The 23833-nt window shown below is 41.3% G+C and overlaps 1 protein-coding gene across 10 annotated transcripts in view; it reads left to right on the top strand.

Annotated features, from left to right (window-relative positions):
- fru (fruitless) overlaps positions 1-23833 on the top strand; it is a 131314-nt gene that overhangs the window by 34568 nt on the left and 72913 nt on the right. The window contains exon 1 of one of the 10 annotated variants that reach the window (NM_206516.2): positions 4457-4525. The exons of 8 other annotated variants lie outside the window; for them this stretch is intronic. In NM_206516.2, the coding sequence (NP_996238.1) occupies positions 4500-4525 (26 nt within the window). In that variant the 5' untranslated portion in view covers positions 4457-4499. Of the gene's footprint in view, positions 1-4456; positions 4526-6952; positions 7174-23833 lie in introns of those variants that run through there. One more of the 10 variants, NM_206515.2, reaches the window with a different exon arrangement.

Here is a 23833-nt window from a genome sequence, read left to right as displayed (position 1 = left end):
ACAACAAAGAGGAGGTTTTTGTTTCACCACAGTGCTTACACTTCAAACTGTTTTTGTAAGCTATAGTAATTATTTGCCTGCGAATGTAGCTTTTTACAAACACTTAAAATGTGAAAGCTCGCAGTTCGGTATGGGATTTTATTTAATATAATATAAAATGTATTTTCTGTTCCTCTGAATTATGTGTAGTTACTGGCAGACTTTTGTTTAACGAAATAATTTAAGCATTTTTGTATAGTTTTGTTTCTCTCAGTGCCTGCCACGTCCTTTGGGGAAAGTTTGTCTGTTCCGTGGCGTAAACGCAGCGTGTCGCCAGTCGGCCCCCGCTAATTGGATAAGAATCAGATGTTGGCACTTCATAAACTGCCACCGCTGGCTCATTAGGGTCTTGGGTCAAGACGGGATCAAGAAAGTCAACCCCAAGTTTCAACCAGGGTCGCCAATGAATTTAAAAGGAAAGTTTCTAAACTTTTGTAAGGTTTGTAGTCCAAACACACGGCTTATAAACAAATATTATTGTTCGATACTGATGTGCCAAAAGGAGTGCAAATAAGAAAATGCATTTTACTCGTTAATAAAGTTGAGTTTACTTTGTCAGGAAAAATCTTTTTGATTGCGGTATTTAGAAATGCATTCCAATTAAGCTATCCATTTTTTTTTGTATCACTTTCTCTTTTATTTCATTTCCATAAAACTGAAATGAAAAAGAAATCTTCTAAAATGTATTTGAATTTTTAAAAATGCACTTCTATTTAAGCTGCATCTTTGACTTGCTGCGCCAAATGCTCTGACTAATTGCCAAGAAATCTATGTCCAGCTGCTAACAAATTGTCGATGAATTTGATTTCGACTTTAGCCATTCGGCTTGTTGTTTAATATTTTATTAAAGCAACACATTCAAAGCAAAGCTTAAGCACAGAGACAAACAAATTTAGGGGGAAAAAGGTGATGCTAAGACCCTGGGACAGACTAAACGAAATGCTCTTTATAATTAACTTTTGCAACTGGCAAGTAGGGATTTCCACGTATGTCTGTACTTTGTGAAGTTGTCACCCAAGTGTGGTAACAATGATGGTGGCAAGCGAAAATGAGAAAAGGATGTTTCCTAGTGCTACCGACTGTGGCCAAAGGCACAAATCATAATTTCAAATATTTTCCAGAGCGCATACCGTATTTTATTCATGTCTGCGACTCCCTTTACCTCGACATTTCCTCCCTTGACTCATCAACTTTTGTATTGTGAGAAATCAACTTTTCACCTGCATTTGATGCCGCACTTGATTTACTGCTGATTACATTTTATTTGCACCGAATGTCTGTGGAATCGGTTTTTTGGCCAGAGCCGTATGTGCAAATAATTCACCGTCTGCAACTTAAGACTTTGCAATTAGTGCGGAGTGCACATTGTGTACAGGCGGCGTATGCTTAATATTAATCAGGTGTTTATTTGCCAATTGAATTAGTTTAATTAAACGTAAAGCGGCCACTTCCACTTGGTGTGTGCGTGCAATTGGAATTTTAATTGCATTATTAATAATACGCCCCTATGGCTAGTGAATGATTTGGCTCTCGAGCAAACACGCATACGTACATATATGCATGCTATTCGAGTGATTACGCATACGCACCGTGGGCGTCAAAGCACTAGTGCAAGTGAGGCAAATATGCAAACACAAATTACATTGCTTGACAACAATTTGGGTCACTTAGCGCTGCAGAATGTAATATGCGTCGGGGTTATAAAATTTCCAGACAAATGTGCGTGTGCCTGGTGACTCGACAATTGCAAATCACAAGCACTTGACTTGCCAGCTTACACAGTCACGTGCAGCGCCCTGGAAGTTGAGAATGATTACAAGGAAATAGATGGCCCCGACCAAAGCCAACAGAGAGTTTCTCATCATTCCCAGTGGGAGTTGTCACAGCTCACTGAAGGAAATTAAATACAAATGTTCCTGGGAATGTCAAAAGTGAATCGCTCTTGAAGTAAACAAAATTACATAGTCCCCTGAGCTGGAAAGTGTTTGCTGATTCGCTTTACTGCAATAGAAACTGTATAGCTAAAACTTTTAATTTCAACGAAACTCGTGAGTTATTGTTAACACATCCAAAAGTCAAAGACAAGCTAAGTTTTAGCACTAGTCCAAGATCTCCATTACTTTAATCAGTTTTTCCGGAATTTTTTGCTTTTGATGAACTGTTTTTTTTTTTTCAAGTGAACGAGACGCTGCGTTTGAGTGTTGCATATTTCATTAAAAATATGGCATGCCATACAGGAGTGCAACCCTCAGATCGAGTTTAAGGCCCAGACCGATGTTGAGCTAGAAAATGGCGCACACTAATGCACACGCACGCACACACATGCGTAACACTTAAGCGCCTTACCAACAACAAGTGCGTAAGTGCGTGGGGTTGCGAATTTGGGGGTGGTGTATTGGTGCACAGTGAAAAAATATTTCAAACTTACTCTTTATTGTTTATTTCTTTTAAGAATAAAAACGTTGAATATTGATTTAATTATAATTCAACGTTTTATATTCCCTTAAAAATATTTGTTTTATTTTTAGAATCTTATTTTGCATTCTAATATCTATTTGAGCAGCTGTTTAGTTTTCTGTGTAGTTGTGGGCGGTGGTTTGGGTTTGGGGATGATTTCGCAATGCGTGAGTGGGCAGCCCCCGTTTCGCAGGCAAAAGTCGAGAGGGCGTCGTCATTTGTGCGTGGGCGTTCGAGATGTGTTTTTTAGCCCCTTCTGCCGCCATTGCCCACCCTTGGCGCCCTGATTTCTTTGGCCACCTCATCCCTTGTTCATTTGTTTGTTTCTTGGGGGGGCAAAAGTAAAACTTTTTCCTTTGGGGTCGCGGCTGAAAAACTTGCGGACGACGAGTGTACCACGCAGCCTAATGCAACTTATTGAATTTTCGAGTGCTTGGCTTAGTTGATTTTTTCCCTGAATCTTTTAATTAATGCAGGTAGCTGCACTTCAGAAAAAATACAGCAGCAGTACGCAAGCAGTTATAGAGTCCGTGCATATAACACAAGTGCCTTTTGTTTGGCCATCGCTCAGACTAAGAAAATCTGCTGCCTACTTTTGTGCGGCGTCTCCAGCAAGCCTCAAAGTATGCCCCTTCAACCAGCCCCTCAGCCAGCCACGCCCACCTGGCATTGACAACCGAATAGCGGAATCGAGTGAAAAGTATTATGAATGGAATGAATAGTAAGAATAGACAGAACAAAGGAAGCGGGCGAATGGAAAGCTGGCAAAGAACATGTAAATATATTTCTATTTCGCTGGGGAATTTAATCTAATTAACTTATGACATTTAGCTTGAACTACTGTGCCAGAAAGACAACAAATGAAAATAAGGAACAAACACCTGATCAGCTGACGAGGGGGTCGTGAGAAATAGTGAAAAAAAGTTTTTTTCTATCAAATTCAGTCAAATTTTCAATGCTTCTTTGTAACAAAGCTCAATATATAAATGCTATTATTCGCAAAATATTTAAAGAAACGTTTTTTAAAATTTTTATAATTTTTGCAACCTGCTTTTTCGAATCAAATCCATATGAATATGAAAAATTAACCCTTGAGACAACTTTGAATTGAGTTTTGTAACTAAACTTGAATCATTTTCAAGGAAAATATGCAATTATGAGGGGAATGCTCTTGTAAGCAGTTTCAAATTTGCGAATGACTGAATTTGATTCCCATAAAAACTCTTTTGCCAGCTTTTTGTCGAGGGCATTTCACTTCTTCTTCCGCGGAGCAGGCACTTAATTTATAACTTTACCAACAGAAGTTAGAGTGGGTGTCGTTAAACCCGAGATGCTTGTAACTGCAAAGAGCTCTTCTGAAAGTTAATTGAATGTAAAATGAATATTGCCATATTGCCACGGTTTGCTCTAAGGAATAATTATTTCTTTTTGCTTATGAGGCATATAGAATCTATAGGATAAGATCGCATCTGGAAGTAAGTATCTTATCCTAGCTGAGAATTATCTTTTTTGAGTTCTGAATTTTCCGTTCGCACTGCGCGCCAAAAATTTGCGGCTCACGAGCGCATCGCCAACGTGCCACAAAAACCAAATGCGAAGCTGCAACAAATATGCCTGCATTCTCCATAAGCGGCTTTAGTAATTTTGAACATTTTGCCACCCATTCCGGGGGCACTTCTTTGGCAGTTTGTGCGGCGTGGCCAAAAGGGGCCAAAGAAAATGTAACCTTCAGCCGGCTGCTGCCGCCTTTTCCTCTTTTTTTCGCTGCTGTCACAGTTACCTGGTCGCCCACATTTACCTTTGGCGCCATGTGTGCGGCCCATAAATTCCGCTCAGACGGCCGGTGCATTTTTTTACTATTTTTTACTATGCACCAGCTTTTCGCACTGCACTTATTGTCACATGCAGTCGATTCGAAATTTGCGGATGGACTGCCAATGCAAACGGTTAGTAAATGTCGAATCGTCGCGGTCATAAAATCGCTCGGTTTTAGTTTCCCATAAATGCTGCAAAAGAACTCAGTCCGCAAGTGAGTTAGTGCACAGATTACACAGTTCTTATCGTAAACCAACAAAATAAAAGATCAATTATTGAAATGAATAGGCAGGCAACAGTAATGCAAACAAATTAAATTAATTTCATTTCATTTCCTAAACACCAAGAAGTCTTCAAAAAAGCAATTACCCATTCATACGTGAGTACGACTGGACATATTTCGATTTTTTTTTTTCTACAGGGGATATAAATTCCCATGCCCTGGCTGACAATTAATTGTTTAGTTGCTAACTTAATTGATAAATTGATGGACATTTAAATGCTCGAGCCAGGAGCCATTAGGGAGTCGCATCAGCAGCATAATAATGTCAGGCCATGCCAACGACCATTTTTGGCCAAGTTTAGGCCAAAGCTACCGACCAGAGACAATGCAAATTTCAGACCAGATTCCATTCCATGACACGGCCCGGCCACTGTGCCTGTTTCGGTTTCGGTTTTGGGCTCGGGCCTGGGGTTTTAGTTCTCAGCTCTCTGTTTTCAGGTTGCCCATTTTGGCTGGCCACTGGCATTGAAATTGGCCAACTGCCTGCTCCCTACTCCCTGTTCCCTGCTGCCTGCTGCCGGGCTGCCCAATGAAGCTATTATTTGTGGGCCTGTAGAACACAATTGCCGTCCCAGCTCCGCTTGACTTCCTGCAGGCGGCCTCCTCGTAGGTGTCACTTACATAAATGGCAATCGGTGCACTGCGAAAAATATAGGAAGTTTACTTCAGTTTATTTGGGTATTTTTTGAGTGCTACCATAATATTACCTTATAAGTTGAAACTAAGTGGAAGTAATACACAATAGGGAACTATTTGATGGCTCTAGATTGGTAGTAGCCCAAATTTAAAGGCCAACATTCCCTGACTTATCTAGAAATTTTAAAAGGGAGATTGAATTAATAATTTATTATATAGTTATTGTAGTTATTGTTTATAGTTATAACCATTAATGAATCACTTCTCAAGTTCTCAGTTCATAGGTAAAACATTTGCATTTACGATTGTGTAGGATTAGTATCGATTATCTGTTGAATTCTCCAGAATAGACTTGAATGCACTTTTCTCCATGTGCTTGACTTTTCATGGCTTCGAGGGAGGATTGACTAATCGACCCGTGGGGCGGGGGGCAGGGTGCTTGTGGCGGGACTCCTTCTGAACCCCCGCCGCACGTGCGCCGCTGTCTTTCACTTGTCCTGTTGCTTTTCCCTCCGCCACGGGAGCACTTTTCGCAATTAGCCCGACGAAATTATCCGACTATCTGCTGCTATCGTGTAGCTGTATCTGCCGTTTGTATTTGTATCTGTATCTGTATCTGCAAACGCGGCGAGTGGGCTTCTGCTGCGATTGTTGCATGCAACAATTTAACTAGATTAGACCCCATCGTCGCGACGATTGTTGCAGTTGCAACTTCTGCTGGCTACCGCTGTTGTACCATAAAAAATGGCATTCCTGACGGAAGAATCGTCTCTGGTCTAATCTAAATGTTTAGTCCGGACATTTGATGGCCAACATGCGCCGTCTGCCGCTGAGTGGCAGTTCCAGCTTCAGCTCAAGCTCCAGCTTCAGCTCCAACTCCTGCTGCTGCTCCGCTGTCAATCCGTACGTCGACTCTTTGGCCGCCGGCTGAAAACGGTGGCACTTACAGTTGCACTTGCGGATTGCCGGCAGTTGCAATTATTGGAATACACTCGGGTCCCGGGCGACGAAAGTGTGGAGAAATTCACTGGAGTGCAGTGGCGTGGCGTGGAGTGGCGTGGAGTGGAATCACCGACTGATGCCGCATTAACCCATTGACCTTGATGCTAGGTGGGGGCGGCTGAGAAGGCGTGGCATCAAGGCAATCAAATCTTTGCGGCACGTTTCTGCGCCACTTTTCGGACGCCGAACGCCTAACACTGCCACAAAATGTGAATTTTTATTTGAGAAAGAAATCTTTTAAGTTATTATATATGTTTAACAATCAACGTAGGTATAAGCCACATGAAATATATTTGACATACAGAAGCATATACAATTTTAAGGTTAATAAGTACCGAGGGGCCTGTGTTCCAAACACAACTTTTGGCTGAGTGCATCGGAGCCGAGCTTAACAGCAGATTCGACACCCAGGAAAAATCAATCGCGCAAATCTTATCATTAAAACATCAAAAGCTGCCAGTTGGCCGGCATGTAAATGCTAGCAGGCAGCAACTTAATTTGCAGCAGACGATGACGATACAGGCGACACAGCTGCAAGACATCAGCGGCAATCAACGGCAGACAATCAAATTGAGAGGCAGAAACAGCAGAAGCTGCAGAAGCAGCACAAGCGGCAGAAGCTGCAGCCCCCAAATGGCCGAAACGGCAAGGATAAAATCAGCAGGTGCCCCCCTGCAAGAGCAACAACTGCAACGAAAGAGCATAACAACAACCACATCAGAGACTTTTCCATCAAATAGTGACAACCGGTTTTTTTTTTTTTGTGATTTTTCAAAATCGCATTCGTGCCGGCAACTGTAGATGTAGATGATGAGCAGGATTAGCCGCAACATAGACAGTGCCTCCTGCCTGGCTTGCCCCACCTGTATCACCTGCCCCACTGGCCCCGCCTTTCCAATCTGCCACATTCGTAGGCCCCCCCTGGATGCACTGCCTCTTTGGTGAGTGACTGACATGCAGAAATTATGTTTTGCCACATGGCAAACTCATTAGATGCCTTCGGCTACTTAACGCCCCGCCGCATTGGCGTGCAAATGCTAATCAGTGTCAATTGCAATTAAATATATGTGAGGCACACTGGTCACAGGGATTACCAAAATAAAAGTAATAATTTGAAATAGATAGATTCATGTTAGCAATGTTCCAAAAATGTAGTATCCTTAACATTTATAAATAGAAATGTTATAGTTCTGCGAGTTTAAGAATCAGATTACCAAATCTAAAAACTAAAAAATTTATTGATTTTCCCCTGTGCTTATACGCTTCGAAATGAGTAACATGCGGTTTTAATTTACTTAACTGGAAAGTGTCAAAAAAAATTGGTAATTTCTTGGCTCTTGTAAAATACTTTGAAAATGTGAAAACTGTAAAGTCGCCTTAAATTTATATTCCCAAATTATTTTCCTTTTGATGCAGAGCGATGTGGCCAGCACACAGCTGAGACCAATTTCCTGCCATCAAGCAAATTGAATTAAAATTCTTGTTAAGCTTTGTCGTTACTCTAAATCTTGCCACGGATTTCAGCAGCGGGAGGTGAGCGGAAAATACTTATAGAAAAAAAGAAAATGCTGGCAACACGCTGGCGAGATAAGTCGCCTAATAACTTCATCTTCATTGCTCAGCGATTTGTTGACTGTTATATTTTAGCCAGGACAAAAGCCGAGCGCTGCCAGCGGTTTTACAGTTTTGTCTTTGCTGCCGTTGCAAGTTGATGGTGCACCTGCAGCAAAAGTGGCCGGCAATAAATCTCAATTTAAATGGCGCCCCAGCCAGCATGCGTGGCCAAAACGCTGGCCGCTGCTTCTTGGCCTTCCACATCTTCCACACACCATCTACTGGTTTTCCTTCAGCTTTCTGCTATCTGCCTGCTACTTGCTGCTTTCTTTTGCCCCCTTTCTTTGGGTCCGCTCATTTGTAGCAGAGCGCGTCAAATTTGTTGCCGAACCAGTTCAGTGTTGGTGTGGAAAATATAGGATCGGAAAAATCGAGAGATAGGTTGCACATTCGAACTGTACCTCCGGTGTCCGTTGCATTTCGAAATGCGATTTACTGTGCCAAAGCGCGATCATTATCCTAACGCAATTTATGCGCCCCAGCCGCGCCCCACGCCCATCCTCTAATTGCAGCCAGTTTGCTGATGTTGTTGATGCTGTTGTTGATGTTGTTGTTGATGCTGTTGTCGATGCCGCAGTTGCAGTTGCAGTTGCATTGTTAGCTACCTTTTGTGTGGTAGTTGCTCGGCTAACTGCCATCAGCTGCTAACCGCAATCACAAAGATGCAGCAGCAGTTCCTCTAATGGCGCTAATCATTACGAAAATCGAAGGCTGCTTGATGAGAGCAGCGACGAGAAAAGCAGCAACACCTGGGAAAAATAAATTATTAAAATTATAAGGAACTGCAACTTTAGGATCTAAAGGGCAATGGAAACCATGTTCTATATTTTCCATTAAAAGAAGCTAAAACGATCGAACTACTTGTATTATAATTAAATATTTTAAAATTTATATATATCTGAGAAGTTTCCAAATTACTATAGTTAATGATTAGCAATATGTCTACTGAACTACTTTTCGCGCAGTGCATGCAACTAAGTACAACTGGTTCTGCACGCGTCGCTAAATCGATCCTGAAGCTGGCATTAGCAGGCAATCTTTGGTCTTTGTCTTCCTGCCATCAATAAGATCGTTTTGAAGCGACATTGATCCGCCTCCTCCCGCTCTCAGATCCACACCCCCTTCCTTGGGATTCGATCCCAAAGATCGGTCATTCTCCTATGTATTAACATAGCCATCAACGGATTTGTCGGTCTTTATCAATTACGCTTGGTCTGTTCTGAATTCTGCATTCTTCGCTGGCAATATTTTCCAAGAGCAAGTGCCATCGACAGCGACATTGACTTCGGACATGTCTTCGATTTTCCACCACAATAAGAAAAATCTGCATCACGATGAGAAGGATGCCTTCCCAGGTTGGATTTCTAATCTTGTAGGCAACAAGTTGACAGGTTTCGCTGATGTGTGACTAAGATTTATTTGGGAAATGTGTAGGCCGATGCCACTCTAGATGGTAGTTATAGGATAAGCCTAGAGAAGGATGATACATATGTTCTTTATATACAATCGTTTATATATAATCGTTTATACACACTATTAAGAATGTAATAACTAAGTAAATAGTACTTTAGTGTACAAACTTCAGTAAATTCAAGTCGCATGTAAATCTTTACAGACCCTTTGTGATCAATAACCATTAACTATAAATCATCCAAGTGACGACTATTTTCGCAAGTGCCACAGCTCCGACTTCGTTTCACACAAATCAAATTTTATTTGGCTTACCCAGAATCCAGTTTGGCACTTGAGTGTGACACCTGCATAGCTGCAATCCCTCGCAGATTTGTTTATCCGCCCCCAATCCAATCAGTGTTCACACAAAGCCACTTCGGGCTGTCTGGATGGGAGCAATATAAATGTAACATCCGCAAATCTCTGTTACATGACACTCTCCTGGGTCACGTCACCGAAGTGGGATGATGGATGACGGGATCCTGAACTTCTGCCACTCGAAACGATATCTTCCATTGTTCTGATTTCGGCGGCGGAAAAAGATGCCGCGGAAGAAGTCAGCGCTGTTCACTTGAGTGGATTATAATTTCCGCAATGGCCAATGGTCGTTAGGGGCTAGTTAAAAAGCAGGTGGAGGCTGAAACAGTTAGCCAGTTAGAGATCTTTCAAGGACACATAACGGCCGGCCAGTCGAGTGACAGCTGCGATAGCGGTAAACGTCACACACAGATACTCAGATACTCAGCTGCCCAGATGTTCGGATGTGCAGATGCACACTCGCAGATACACTCGCCGACTGAACGAGAACAACAAGTGCAGCTGACTCTGGCATTTGCCAATGGAAATGCACTCAAAGCATGCAACACAGTCCTTTCAGGAATATATATTATAGTATTATATATTATATATACTATATATTATATATACTATACTATATATACTATATATATAGTATATATAGTATTGAGAAAAATATATATAATTTTGATTAACTTCCAGATAAAACTGCTTTTCTTAGATCAAGAAAATTCACAAAATATTTTATTCTTCAATTTATTTTATTCCAATACCAATCGAATTTGATGTAAGCAAAGATTGCGTTATTTAGATATTTGTTTATATTATTATTATTTACTTCCAAACTACGGCTTACTTACGTTAAGTAGTTTCTAGAGGAAATGAAAAAAGAAAGAAATAATTATATAATCTTAGTGCATTTTTCCACGTGTGGGGGATGTCGTCTTCATTGCGACGGACGGACTACAAGACAGCCCAGGAGATAACTCACTCTATAAAAATTCGAACAGCCAGCGATCCGAGGAAAGCCAAAAGCGAAACAAGCCAACATAACAGGGAACAATAACGAGAACAAGCAGCAGCCTTGATAGTCAGGCGATAACAGGCACACACAAAAAATGGAAAATGGGAAATCTATATGTGCGGCTGAAAAGGAAGCGAAAATCGAGGAATTTTCAAGTGGATTACCCAGTTTTTGTTCGCTGTTCGCTGCTGCTGTCGCCTGTTGTTGTTGTTTTTGTTGCTGCTGCTTTTACCCCAAAGCCCGGCAGTTGCAACGTGAAAATAAATAAACTTGTGGCATGATTGGCTCTGCATGATTAGTCACATGCAGAGGAACGGAGTATTAGCGGGGTGGCGGGTTGGCGGGTTGGAACTAGTGCCAGGCTTAATAGAATTGATACGAGTGGTAGCAAGGCCGGTCATAAGATGTGCGAGAGATAGCCGACGTCAACTTGCAGCATGCAGCATGCAGCATGCAGCCAGCAGCAGCAGCAATGCCATTTATGCCAGCAGCAGCAGCAACAACAGTTATTGTAACAATAAAATTAGCTAACGATATAAAGGCAAGGCAAGGCTAAACAAGCAACAATAACGGGAGAAAGAAGCCAACACGGCGGCAGAAAAAAATACAAAAAAAAAGAAATAGAAATAGAAATAAGCAGTGACTGCAACAGGAACAGAACAGGTGGCAAACGTGGCACGACCAAAGGAACCAAACCAACAAACGGCGACTGCTTAAGCTGATTCTGCCACACGATGAAAAATAACACTCATCAATTCAATTAGTTTGGGATCTAAAATATAAATTGACTAAACGGGCCAGCAGAAAATGACGCCTACTTTTTGGTTTATTTATGTTTTCAAATTTTTATACATTTTTCTTGGGGCTAAAACTATGGTAACCCACAATCATAAATAATATTTATATATGTAAAAGTATAACTTGGTGAAAACTTTATAATTATTTCATAATTACTTAAACGTTTTTATAGTCTTATATTTTTTTACAAACAGATTCATTCAAAGATTATTTACTTAATAATAGGTGTAATCTTTATTCGCTAGTATAATTCCTAAATGTATCTCTAGTTTTCCCTCAGTGTTTCTAATACTGCCTCCATCGAATGCACTTGGCTCCCAAGTTAGTGCAGCATGTAAATCATATTCAGGCCCGGCTCGGTTACTGTTTTGGTCTTTTCCTTGGCTGACTTCTCTTACTGCGCTTTACGGCGCTTTATTTGGTATTCAATTTTCAAGAGAAACCTTTAAATTGAACCCTGGAACAGGCGGCAGTCTAGGGCAATCCGACAATTGGAAATCGCCTTTACCCGTACCTGTTGCCACTGCATCAAACTAGGCGCTTTTAGCCAGAAATTTATTGATTGTCTGCTTCACGCTTTCCTTGTTTCGCCTTGTTCCCCAACTTGCCATCTCCCCATCGTCGTGTTGGCCTTGTTCTCGTTACTGCCAACTCACATTTATGTCGGACTAAGCTTGTTAATGTCATGTACTTCAATTATTTTATTAACTTATTCCCAGGCAGGCGAAGATGAACACATTCCACAGACTTTGATTGCGGCATACAGAGCGTATGCGTTATATGTGAGGAATTTGATCGCTATATTCTGTGTGATTAAATATTATTTCGTTAATGCAGTTGAACTTAAAAGATCTTCAGGCAATTACTGGAATCAAGTTTAAGCAGATTTTCCCCAACTTTTTTTTTCTTGTTTATGTTGTGTACGCTGGTATTAATTGAATATATTTAAATAATTTCAAACATCATCCGTCATAACTAATGACGGGCAGCGAAGAAGAAAATCAATTTACATAAAAAATGCATACTCCGTGGCGCCCAGCTAAAAATATTCGGGCCTTGAGAAAAAAACAGGATGAGAAAATCGAGGAAAATCCGCTGTGTTGGTCCATTCGCTGGTCACTCAGTTGGCCATTGAAGCGGCAAATGCGATGCAGATGCAGTTGGAGTTGCGTGCACCATTAGAAAGATCCCGAATGGCAAATGGAAGTGGATGCTACATGGTGGAAAATATGATGATATCGCACTTTTCTATTTAGTTAAAAATCGCTTTCAATGGAAGACTTAAACTCGCACTGTCAAACATACATATTATTAATTATGGTATAAATATAGAAGAGTTTTAGATTATATTAGATTTTAGATTAGATTGAACTAGGAGTAGAACCCTACGGTTTTTTTCTCCATGCACCACAACGATCCCGTTAGCAAAGCAGCGTGAAGCATCTGCAGCAGCGGCGGGCCACATCCGCCAGGTTTCATTGATGCTCGGGCCCAGACCCAATCCGAATCCCAATGCTAGTATCAGACCCAGTCCCAGTACCAGTCTCGAACCCCCAGTCCCCCAGCCAAGTCAATCAGTTAGCCAGTCAGTCATTCAGTCAGTCAGACAGACATGCGCAGGGAATGGCTGAACGGCGACTTTGGCCAACTGGAAACTGGCAACAGGCAACAGGCAACTGCAACTGCATCCGCTCACGAAAAGAGCCAACTCGATGGCCCAATGGGACGCCCCAAGGATCAATGGCAGGTTTGTGCCGTTATTGGCCATTGCCGTTGTGTAATGCATGCTAATTTCATTTGCCCAACGAAATTATGGCTTTTATTAGTCAGTCGATCGAAGAGATTCCGGCGAATCTTTAGCGCTTCGAGTTATTGAATCGAATTGACCGATGAAGTGGAAAAATAGCTGGGATGAACTATAAGATTGGGAGCCTAAACAACCGAAGGAAATTGTACTTTGCACTTGTGCCCCCAAAAAATATAAGTGTAGATAATCAAAAAATAAAAAAGGGTATATAAAATATTATGTTTCCCAGATTATTTTCTAGTTTCATCTATTAGCATTTTAGTTATTAGTTTTATATAGTTTGAGCTTAAAAGTATTAAAGAAAATGTCATAACTTTTGGTAGCAGCTTGCATACGACTTTTCCTTGTTTAGTTACATCTTCTTGCATATCTGCTTTGCAATTACTAAACTGATTTATTCGGCCCACTAATTGAAGTTCCCGCTGCGTCGTTTTTTTGGCCAAGACACCTGCAACCCATAAGACGATAGATACTTTCAATTGAAATGGCTAACGAAAGCTACGGCGGCTGCAGCTTTAACTCTGGCCGATTAGTGCGCAACAAATTGCTCAGATTTATTACGCGCGGCTGCGCAGAAGCAACAACAGCAGCAGCAGCAACAACAACAACAACAGTTGCAACAACAGCAACAACAAGCGTCAGCTTATCAAGCGTCTTGCCAATTTTGGCAACGGCGACGGCTGCGTTATGAATTATTGGACACTATTGAGTGCCGCCGTGCGGCGTGCTACCAAATTTGTGTGCCACGCTGCCTCGAGGACTCGCCGGCATATCGGATGCTGCCGCCTGCCTTCTGCTGCCGCTTGTTGTATGTTGCATGTTGCTGGCGACACCAGGCAACGGCAACAACCACAGCAATTTGTCAGCGCAGTCGCAGCGTGTCTGAGAGGCACAGAGTTTGGGCAAAGCCAATGCCAAATATGGCCAGGCCACAGCGAATACTGCGAGTCGTTGGCTAAAAGCGCTGACAATTTGGCCATTTTTTATCCAATTTCAATACTCAACTTTATCACTTAACTGTTTATCATCTATTCACGCATTCACAAACAAGTTAAGTCGATGAATAAATACGAAATGATTATATGTAATATGGTTAAAAATATTCAATACAAAAGTAAAAAGTATTTTATAATTTTTTTGAAATTTCAATAAGTAAATGAAAACATTTTTTTCTGTGAATTTAGCTAAAATAAATTGAATGATATGTCTGCTTATATAATAAAAAATATCATTCAATTGTTGAGAATTTTTTTACGTTTGATATTGCTTACTTTACTTAGCTTTGTTTATGCTCTATATTAGCTCATTTATTAACTTTTTGGATAGTTTCCTCAGCTAACTTGGCTTACGTTTCCACTTAAGGGTTGACTTAGCTATTTTTTGGCAATCAATGGCATCTCCGTTGACCAGCTGGCTGGCTGCCTTTTCATCTCCTGGCCTGGCCTAACTGCCCCACCTCCTTCGTATTCCTCGAGGTTGTGGGGCTGCACTTGCCTATGCGCGTTTATCGTTTACGTTATTTCTCGGCCGCTAGTTTTCCAGTTAGCCGCAGTTAGCTGTGCTGCATTTGGCTCAAAGTGAAAGATTTACGCGGCCTCTTACGCTGCCCCCTGCCACACGGCCTCGAAGTCGCTGTTTCTGTTTCTTTTGCTCCCTTGCAGCGGCGCATGCGTGCCGTTATGGTTTATTTAATGCGTTTTGAAAGTGCATTTTCATGTTCGATGAGATTGATGAGAAAATTTGATTTATTTTTTTCCCTGCCTGCACATTGTATACTTAGTCTCGTTGGCTAGATCTGCTGCATCTGCTGGATGTGCTGGATGTGCTGCCACCATCCGCCAATCCCCATCCTCATCGTCCGGCATTATTTTCATTTTATTTCATCTTATTTTTACTTCTCTTGCCCTGACCAACTGTCTGTGTGTCAGTTACACTTGCAGGTTGCGGCATTTTGTCAGAGGGACAGTTAGAACTGAAGGCAGGTCCAGCAGCCAAGTTGGCCTGCCCGTTAAATTGTTCATCGATCTTGGTTGGATCTTGGATCTTGGAGCTAGCAGCTTGGTGCTTACAACTTCGATCTTGGCAATCGACAATTGGCAATCCATATGCCATAAATGGCTGCGCATGAGAAATTTGCTGTGGCATCTGCTCAATGCAATGGGAAATGTATCGGTTTGCAATCTTGGGCAGCCGATTGCATAACTTTTTCCTTATAGAATGGGCCTCACATTTGACATCGCAGGCCGATAGTTCAACAGTCTTTCAGAAATTTACCGAACATCTTTTTTTCGTTCTAAAGTTTAGGAGTCTTTAAAGACATACATACGAGTATTTGACTTCCTGGAAAGCTCATATGATTGAATCTTCAAAAGGTGGCTATTTCGTCACATTGTTGCTGTTTAGCTAATTACATGGTCATAAAATAGATGTCCTAGTGCGTTGATAATACCGATAAAGGGGCATTAAAAACCCGGCACCTCTAAACTTCCGATCACGATCTCCCTTGTGGCATTAATAAACGCATCGTTAAATGGACAACGGCAAAAGCAGCAGCAGCAGCAGTTAACTGGTCGGGCTGAATCTCGTTATAACTGCGATCCCTCCACTAGCCATCTATTTCAAAAAAAAACTCACACGCCGCAGGGGGGTCAAGTTGCACACACAGAATTGGCTGGATGGGTTACTTTGTCACTGGAAAGCAATAAGGACATCGTTTCCGTAGAAACTAAAACAACACTGAAAAAAAAGAATCAAAAGTAGTGGTTCCTATAGTATAAAGAGACAATAGCATATAGTAAATAAATCAGAATATATATTATAAATACAAAAATATATTTTTAAGACTTTGACAGTCCTAAAACAGTTTTAAATTAGAATGAAAGCAATCGAACTATTAGCAGTGCACCATTCAAAATGACCATACGAATCACAGTGTTGATAGTCGTCTCATCATTTTCCTGTCGCATGTTGCATAATGTTTATTAATGCACAAATTTTTACGATGCCATGTGGAACCTTTTAACGATGCCTCTTAACGATTACGCCCCATTCGGCTGGTCGATGGCATCTCAATGGTTCCAGGTCGATATGAGATGATATGATGATGTTGCTGCGATGGTGCAGCAATTGTTGCTCATGTTGCTTCTAACATACGAGCGGTGCATGCTCGATGTTTTCTTTTACGACTTGCGACCAGTTGGAACACCACTAGCCACTGGTAACAATTTAAACTGCAACAATTTACAATTAGCCACGTTTGTGCTCCATTTCGCTGTCGCTGATTATTGCAAAATGAGACAGCGATCCCAATCCCATACACACTTGGCCATCTCGCGTCTAACGGTCGAAAAAATAAATAGAAGGGGAGGAGAATAAAAAAGTGCAGAGCAGAAAAATGCACAAATGCAATGCTCTCTTTTTTGTCCCCCAGATGGCGCAGCGCTAAGCAATTAAAATTGCAGTCTCCAGTTGCTTTGCCTGCTAATTGCGACCGGCATCGAACTGCATCTATATAGCATCTGCCACGCCCCTTTCCACAATACATACCCAGAAACTTCGCGGAAAACGGAGGAGTTGCAGCTTTCGTAGGAGTTTGGAGCCGCCTTTGTCTGGTAACTTTTTGCCAACCGAGTTCGAGTTGAATTCAATTGTTCGCCGTTACTGAAATCTCAATCGATTACCAGTGCACTTGAAAATAATTAACTCATTAACGATAAAATAATATTTAAAAAACAGGAACTTTTTGCAAATCGAGTAATAGGCTCGAGGCTTGGCTGTTCTCAGATCCCGGAAATTAAATGCTTGAATAAAAGTTAAATTTAAACTGAGTATTCAATTTTATAATTTTCTTGAGCAGTGCACAGCTTACATTTTTTGTAATTACCAAAAGTTTACCCCAATTTCTTTCAGTGTTGCACCCCTCTAAATCACGCCACCCCCTTTTCGAGTTCCTCTTTCGCTATTACTTCGTATTAGAAAACCGTTTTCCAACATGGCTGGCCGCCCACTTGGGCGTCGTCATCTCGTTTGGCTCGTGTTTGAAATTTTAGTTGTTGGGTTTTTCCATTTCCTTCTTCATCGCTGATTTCGTCATGACCTTGACCAAGAAAGTGCACGCGTCGCTTTTGCCGTTCATGTAGTTGTGGGCTTGCGTGGGCGTGGCAGTTGCGTGAACCGGCAACTTTTCATTACATAATGCGACGAGACCTTCAAATTTCAGCAGGATGCTGTGCCAACTTTACTTGCAAAACTGCGGGTGCATTTTCCATTCGCCATTCGCAATTTTTCATATTTCCAGCCGAGTGTCAATAATTTGAAGAGTACGTGGTGGTTGGCTGTCATTTGACATCCTCACGGTTTCGCTTCTCCACCGACTGGCTATAATTCAGTTTTTAGTCAGTGAACGACTTCAGATGCTCCGCGCTGTAAGCTGCAATTTGATAAACGTGCCGACATTAATGCCGCCTGACATGAAAAGCCAGCCGCCGACTTGCTCAAGTTGGCGGAGAAATTGCTGCTTAAGCCGCCAAAGGAGGAAAATAAGGACACCATACAACAATGGGACATGGGAGAGAAGAAAAAAAAAGGAAGAGAGTAAGTGCAGTCAAAGGCGCGAACAGGAGAGCCATTGTAAGACAACAAATACAACATCAAGGACACACCATGGACTTGGCATCGTTTTGTCTTATGCGTAGGACTGTTTCCAGCTTTCAGGCATTTTGCCCTCAAGGATTTCCCAGCCGAAGGCATCCTTATTGCATTTACAGAAGAGTAGAGCCATTAATGTGGGTTAGGTTTCAAAGACTTCTATTGGGGTGCAAAATTCCTGTGCTAAATTCTTTAAGCTTAAACCAAGTAATAATAAAACGTGGAAGCTTGCATCCATTACTTTGAGTACTTTCAATAGATATACGAAAGTAAGGATTACTTGGTTGCCAGCAGTTGATTACAATATATATCAGATATCCTTACTACGAATTTAGATTTTATCTCGTTACGATTATCTTTCAGTTCGATCATATTAGCAGCCATAAAGAAAAGTTGTAATTTCCTCTGCACTTCATGTTTTACATTAAATCTGATCACCGGATATCTTATCCCAAAGCCCACACTCATAAGTAGTGGCAGCTGTGAAATTTCTTTTACGACTTTAAATTTAAACCATTAGATACCATAAAAAGAAATCAATTTCTATAAAATATCCTGACCCAAAGTGTTCGTAATTTGAGAGAAAATGTTGCTTGTGCCGAAAAAAGTTTCAATCTCGTGACAAGTCGAAACTGTGTTTTCCTTTTCACGTCAATTGGATGCAACAATGTGTATTACAAGCAATTAGAGCATTCAGTTTTATGTGGCCATCATTTGGCACGGTGCATTTTGGCCACTTGCCTGTAATTTGGGGCTCTCGCATAGTTTGCCGCTGATGACCCTAATTAAAAGCACAACCCGCACACAGAACCCAAACACAATTTCCAGTCTGCTCCTGAGAACCGAGGCCTTTATGATCGGGCGGCACAAACCGCAACTTTGGCATCAGCATATGGGGTTTGGTTGTTGCAAGTGGCGGCTTTTACGACTGCTATCGCCAGTTACAGTTAACATTATTAGGTCCCGAGCCCCACCAACAACAGTGCACTGAGAGAAAGAAGGGGCTAGACAAGTGTTTCAAGATTATATAGAATTTTGGAATATGGGAAGATGGAGTAAACTATGATGTTAAAAGTCAGAAAACAAAAATCTTTCTTTTTTATTATAAAGTTGATCAATACATCTCCCCTTTAATAAATGTATCTGAAGGATTAGCGCCAGTTGCTTTTCATTAAATTGTAGAAGTTATCCTACCGACTCACACAGAAGTATTCATATTTTCTTTCCGTGCTTCTTTGTCCGCTTAATGACTTTAATAATCCTGTCACCGATCATTAAAAAATCTTCACGAACATACAAAAGAAATTCCATGGCAGCTTCAATCAAAATAAAGTACACGCTCTTCCTGCTCGGCCACTTGCAATGTGGCCCCTGGTTTTGACCAGGCCAAAACCGAGGCAGAGATGCAAAGGCGGCAGACTTGCCGATCGGACTCTGTTTGTTCTCACGTGGTATTCAAATTCTAACAACATTTTAATGATAACCTCGGCGGACATTAAAACTCATTCAGCCGTAATAAACATTAATAACACTTTAATCCGTTGCACGGCAAGAGTTGTGCGATTTTCCTCATTTTTTCGGTGTGCAGATGCAGATGCTGCTGCGCATGCGCAGAATTGGCGACTTTCCTGCAGCTGTGCGCCTCGTGCTATCAAAATAATCAGCGAGGACAGAGATGGCAAGAGAGGTGGCAAATAGAAAGGGAGGAGCTGAAGGCAGGGACGGACATGAAAATGCCTTCAAGGCAGTGCAAACACTCGAAAAAAGGGAGATATTCCAAAGTTTACTAGTTGAAATCAATTAAGTCGATATTCTTTCATAATTCCACACGCCATGTGGCTTAATAATATTTTCCAAAAATTCTATATTTACTAGGCTGTCCTTATTTAATTACCTAATTATTTTAAAAGTATTATTGGCAGTGTGCTGTGACCGTCAGCTTGGAATAAATAATAGAGAAACTTGTTGCCGTTGTTACTGTTGCTGTTAGCTGGGCGCGTTGTAAGGCTATAAAAATGCATGTTTGCTAAATCAATGCAACAACTTGGGGGCATGGCAGCAGCAGCCGATGCCCAAGTCGAAGCCGTAGCATCAGCATGAAGGCGTCCCACATGGACCAACCTTCCAACCTACCTGGCAACCGACCAACCAACCTGCCCACCTTTCGCCTGGCATCCTTTGAAGCGCTGCAACTGCAACTGCAACGCTGCTGCTGCTGCTGCGGCTGTGTGCGATCTTGCCACTTACGTAGGCCGCGTGTGGCAGGTTGCCGTTGCATTTGCTGTGGATACAGCCTACATTGGATTTAGATGCCAATGGGTATATATGTGTATAAATATTTAAACGATATATTTTAATAGAGAAATACAGATATTATTTTCATTGTAGAATAATCAAAAAGTGGTGTTTAATATATAGATTAAAATTAATATGGTTTTATATAAATATATATGGGTTTATATAAATTTAAAATGTTATATCAATTCAATTTCAATACATTCGTCATTTGGGTAATGATAACTCTAACTATTAGTATAGCTCATCCTTCAAAAAAAAACTTGTGATGTGGGAAAATAGAGTATATATCCATGCTATTGAGGCCCCACTGTATAGCCCGTTTCTTGGCTGCACTGGGCTCTGGCCCCATACCAAGGTCTTTGAGCGGTTCTTGTTGCTGGTTTGTGGACGATAGTTGGTGGTGCTGGCAGGCCAGATCATTTTGCTTCCTAGTTGCATGTGGCCCATGTAATTGTGTGCCCATATGTTGGTGCACGTTGCACGTGTGTGTGTGATAAGTGAGGGGGAGATCTGGATGCTGGATGGGATGGTATGGGTTGAAATGGGATGGTGGCAGGGTGGTGTTGAGCCACTCGGCCACTCGCTGTGAGTTGGCCTAGCTGTTGGTGGTGCTGGTTGCTGGTTCCTGCCTGGTGGTTGGTCGTCGGTGGATCGCGGATTGCGGATTGGGGCCCGCCGATTCAGAATGTCGCTGTCCCTTGACTTCGGATGGTATGCCAGGCTAATCGAATTTCCGAGGATGCATTCACTTTGTCATGACAGTTGGACAGGCAGGTTGAGGTCGAAGTGGTGGGATCCCACAAGAGCCAATCCCATTCCATGGAGCACAGGGCTCCGTTTGCCGCAACCTGATGCGGCGAGTTTCAACCTCATATGGTTAAGAATGATATGGGGAACAGTTCGACAGAGTAGGAAATTTAACATTTACAAAATATACGAAATATATAATATATAATATATTTAATATGAATATTCTTTGGCATAACTAAGAAATTTATTTGAATTTTTTATTTAATTTGTTCATCTTGCTTCAATATAATACATTATATTTTTTTCTTTCTTAATATTATAAAAAAAAGATTTAAACCTTTTAATCAGCACTAGTTCTGCATTAATGAACAAAAGCGATTTAAAAGTCGGATTAATGCTCTTGGGTTTTATGTTCTTAGTGCATTACGAGATCGTGGTTAATGCTTTGGGCCCCTTAGATTCCATTAGTATTATTACATTTATCAGCCGAACATGTTGCCGTTGTTACGAGTCCTCTTTGCTCTTTCTATCTCCCTTCCCCCGCCAACGCCCCTCTGTCCATTGAGAGATGTTGGCCAAATCGAGACCTAGGGTCCCAATTCTGGTTTCTGGCCAGATTCTGGCCGATGGACTTCATCACGGGGATCGCACTCCAAAAGGTTATGTGCAGGGCCGGGCTCTCGGCTAAAGTGTTTTCACTGCGTAATAAACATAGAATTCAATTTTCATTAAGATGTTGCCTGATCCCTTGCCGTTTACCGTTAGCTGGCCTCCCCGCCCCAAACGGTTTCTTTTTTTTTAGGGCCTTTTCCTGGGACGAAAAAAAAGGGGGACGAGTATTTCAATAATGAATTCGAGATAAGCGCATTGGCTTCATTTGCCCCAGGTTGCCGCATGCCGCAACACTCGGGAAAAAATGTTAACAAAAAGGTTTTTAAGTGACGAGCAAAACATAGTCGAGAATATATAAAGTAATACGTGGCGTATACTTAATATATTATGGTTGAATTTGGGTTAGTTCCATTTTTAAACAATTATTACTTATTTTTATTCATAGTTATATAACTAAATAAGTAATTATTTATTTAAATACATTAAAGAACAACTCCTGGATTTTATACAACGTATTTCTTTAAATAATACTTAAATTATATTTATTTTATTAAATTCAATTAAAGTAAACATAGTAATTTTGCAGTGCAGGGTCTAGGATGTGGCTGTGCCTTTGCCCGTGGATGGACAAACATTTGTTGTTAGAGGAATTTTCATTTTATATAAGAGGCAATCGCAGTGAACCGGACCAGCCCCGAAGGTTTTCGCAGCCAGCTGGGGAAAAGCTCAGGCCGAGGCTGCTCAAGTGCGCAATTTTCTCACATGGCAGTCGCTGCTGTTGTTGTAGTCCCATTCCCATTCCCATTTCCAGTCGCAGTCAAGTTGTCCCTCCAAAAGTTGTAGATTTAAATGAACATGGCGCTGGCCAGCAGAGTGGACAGCCAGACACACACATAGGCTAATGCCCAGGCCCATGCGTGTTGATCTTCCGCATCTTCGCAGGTCTCCGGGGTCCAGCTAGAGTCCCTGATTCTGCACTTGAAGAAAATAAAATAACTTTAGGTTCACTGTTCTTCAAAACTGCTTGGACAAGCTGAATCCTCTTTATAAGTATCAAAGTTGTACTGCTAAGGATTCTTGCTACTTTAGAAAGCTTATTTTACTTAATTATATATTTTGTTCGAATTTTAGAATGGTATTTATTATAAAATAACTTGAAGATACATGCATATATGTAAGTTCTAGTTGGAGCTAAACTTACTTACTACTACTTTCTTTCTGTGTATGTGTACCTTCCTTAAACTCTTTGGCTCGATCCCGATTGCATTTTGGTTGCCTATAGCTGACACAGTTGACGAACACGATGATCACGATGCGAATGCGGATGATGAAGATTAGCGTCGGCTGGCCGTTTCAGATTGCGGATGCATCCGCGAATCTATCTGCACTGAAAATAATGAACAGCATATTATGCAAAAGGGATATTGGATGGATGCATCTCATTGACTATAATTACAGATTTAAGCATTTCTATAAATCGAATTGTTTCACCGAAGGGATATCTTCTGCCACAAGAAATATAGTTTTTATATTTAAGATAAATGCATCAAATTTCGTTTGCGTGTAGAACAAGTTTCTCGCTTTTCCTGCGTTGTTGTTGCAAGTGCAGCGGCGGCAATATTTAAATTGTTTTATACATCGTTGTGCTGTTAGATGAATTCAGCCCCCCCCCCCTCCTATATACCCCCTCCACTGACTGACTGGCCCATTGGATGTCCTAATGCGTAGAAATGCTAGAGAATCGAGGGGATTGCTAGTCATAAGGATGGTGGGCCATTCGCTTCCTAGTTGGGCCGCAATTTGATTTTCTTCGGCCGTATACCTGCTTTAAATTTCCGTTTATGCCTTCTGAAGGCTTGTAAAATGTTAAATGAAATTAAAATTTATTGCCTGGCCAGCCAGCCGTCGATTGACGTTTGCACATGGCGAATAGCCAGTTGGCTTTTAGATGGCCGCTTGAAAAGCACTTGGCCAAGGAACTTCTGTTCTTGGCGATTATGAATCTGTGCCTCCTCGCCTAACTGTTAACCAAATAAATGGTTTATTGGTCAATGATGGCGAAGGCTTTTGAAGGCTTTTGAAAATTGTTTATTTAAAGCTTAAGCGTTTCGTTATTTATTGGCATTGAAATGTTATGGAAGAAAATTAAGGTTGTGTCTAACTTTGGGCCATAAAACCCATGTTTGTTGCTTTTCTAGGAATGTAAAAGTTATTTTAATTAAGTAATATCGTGAATAGTTATTTTGCTGTTAATGCACTCTGGTCAAGAACCAATAAAGAAATAACTGCCGAACAACTATTG

Source organism: Drosophila melanogaster, chromosome 3R (assembly GCF_000001215.4).
Source record: "Drosophila melanogaster chromosome 3R".
NCBI classification, from domain to species: Eukaryota; Metazoa; Arthropoda; class Insecta; order Diptera; family Drosophilidae; genus Drosophila; species Drosophila melanogaster.
The sequence above is the reverse complement of the archived record's forward strand: the minus strand, read 5'-3'. Positions and strand labels throughout refer to the sequence as shown.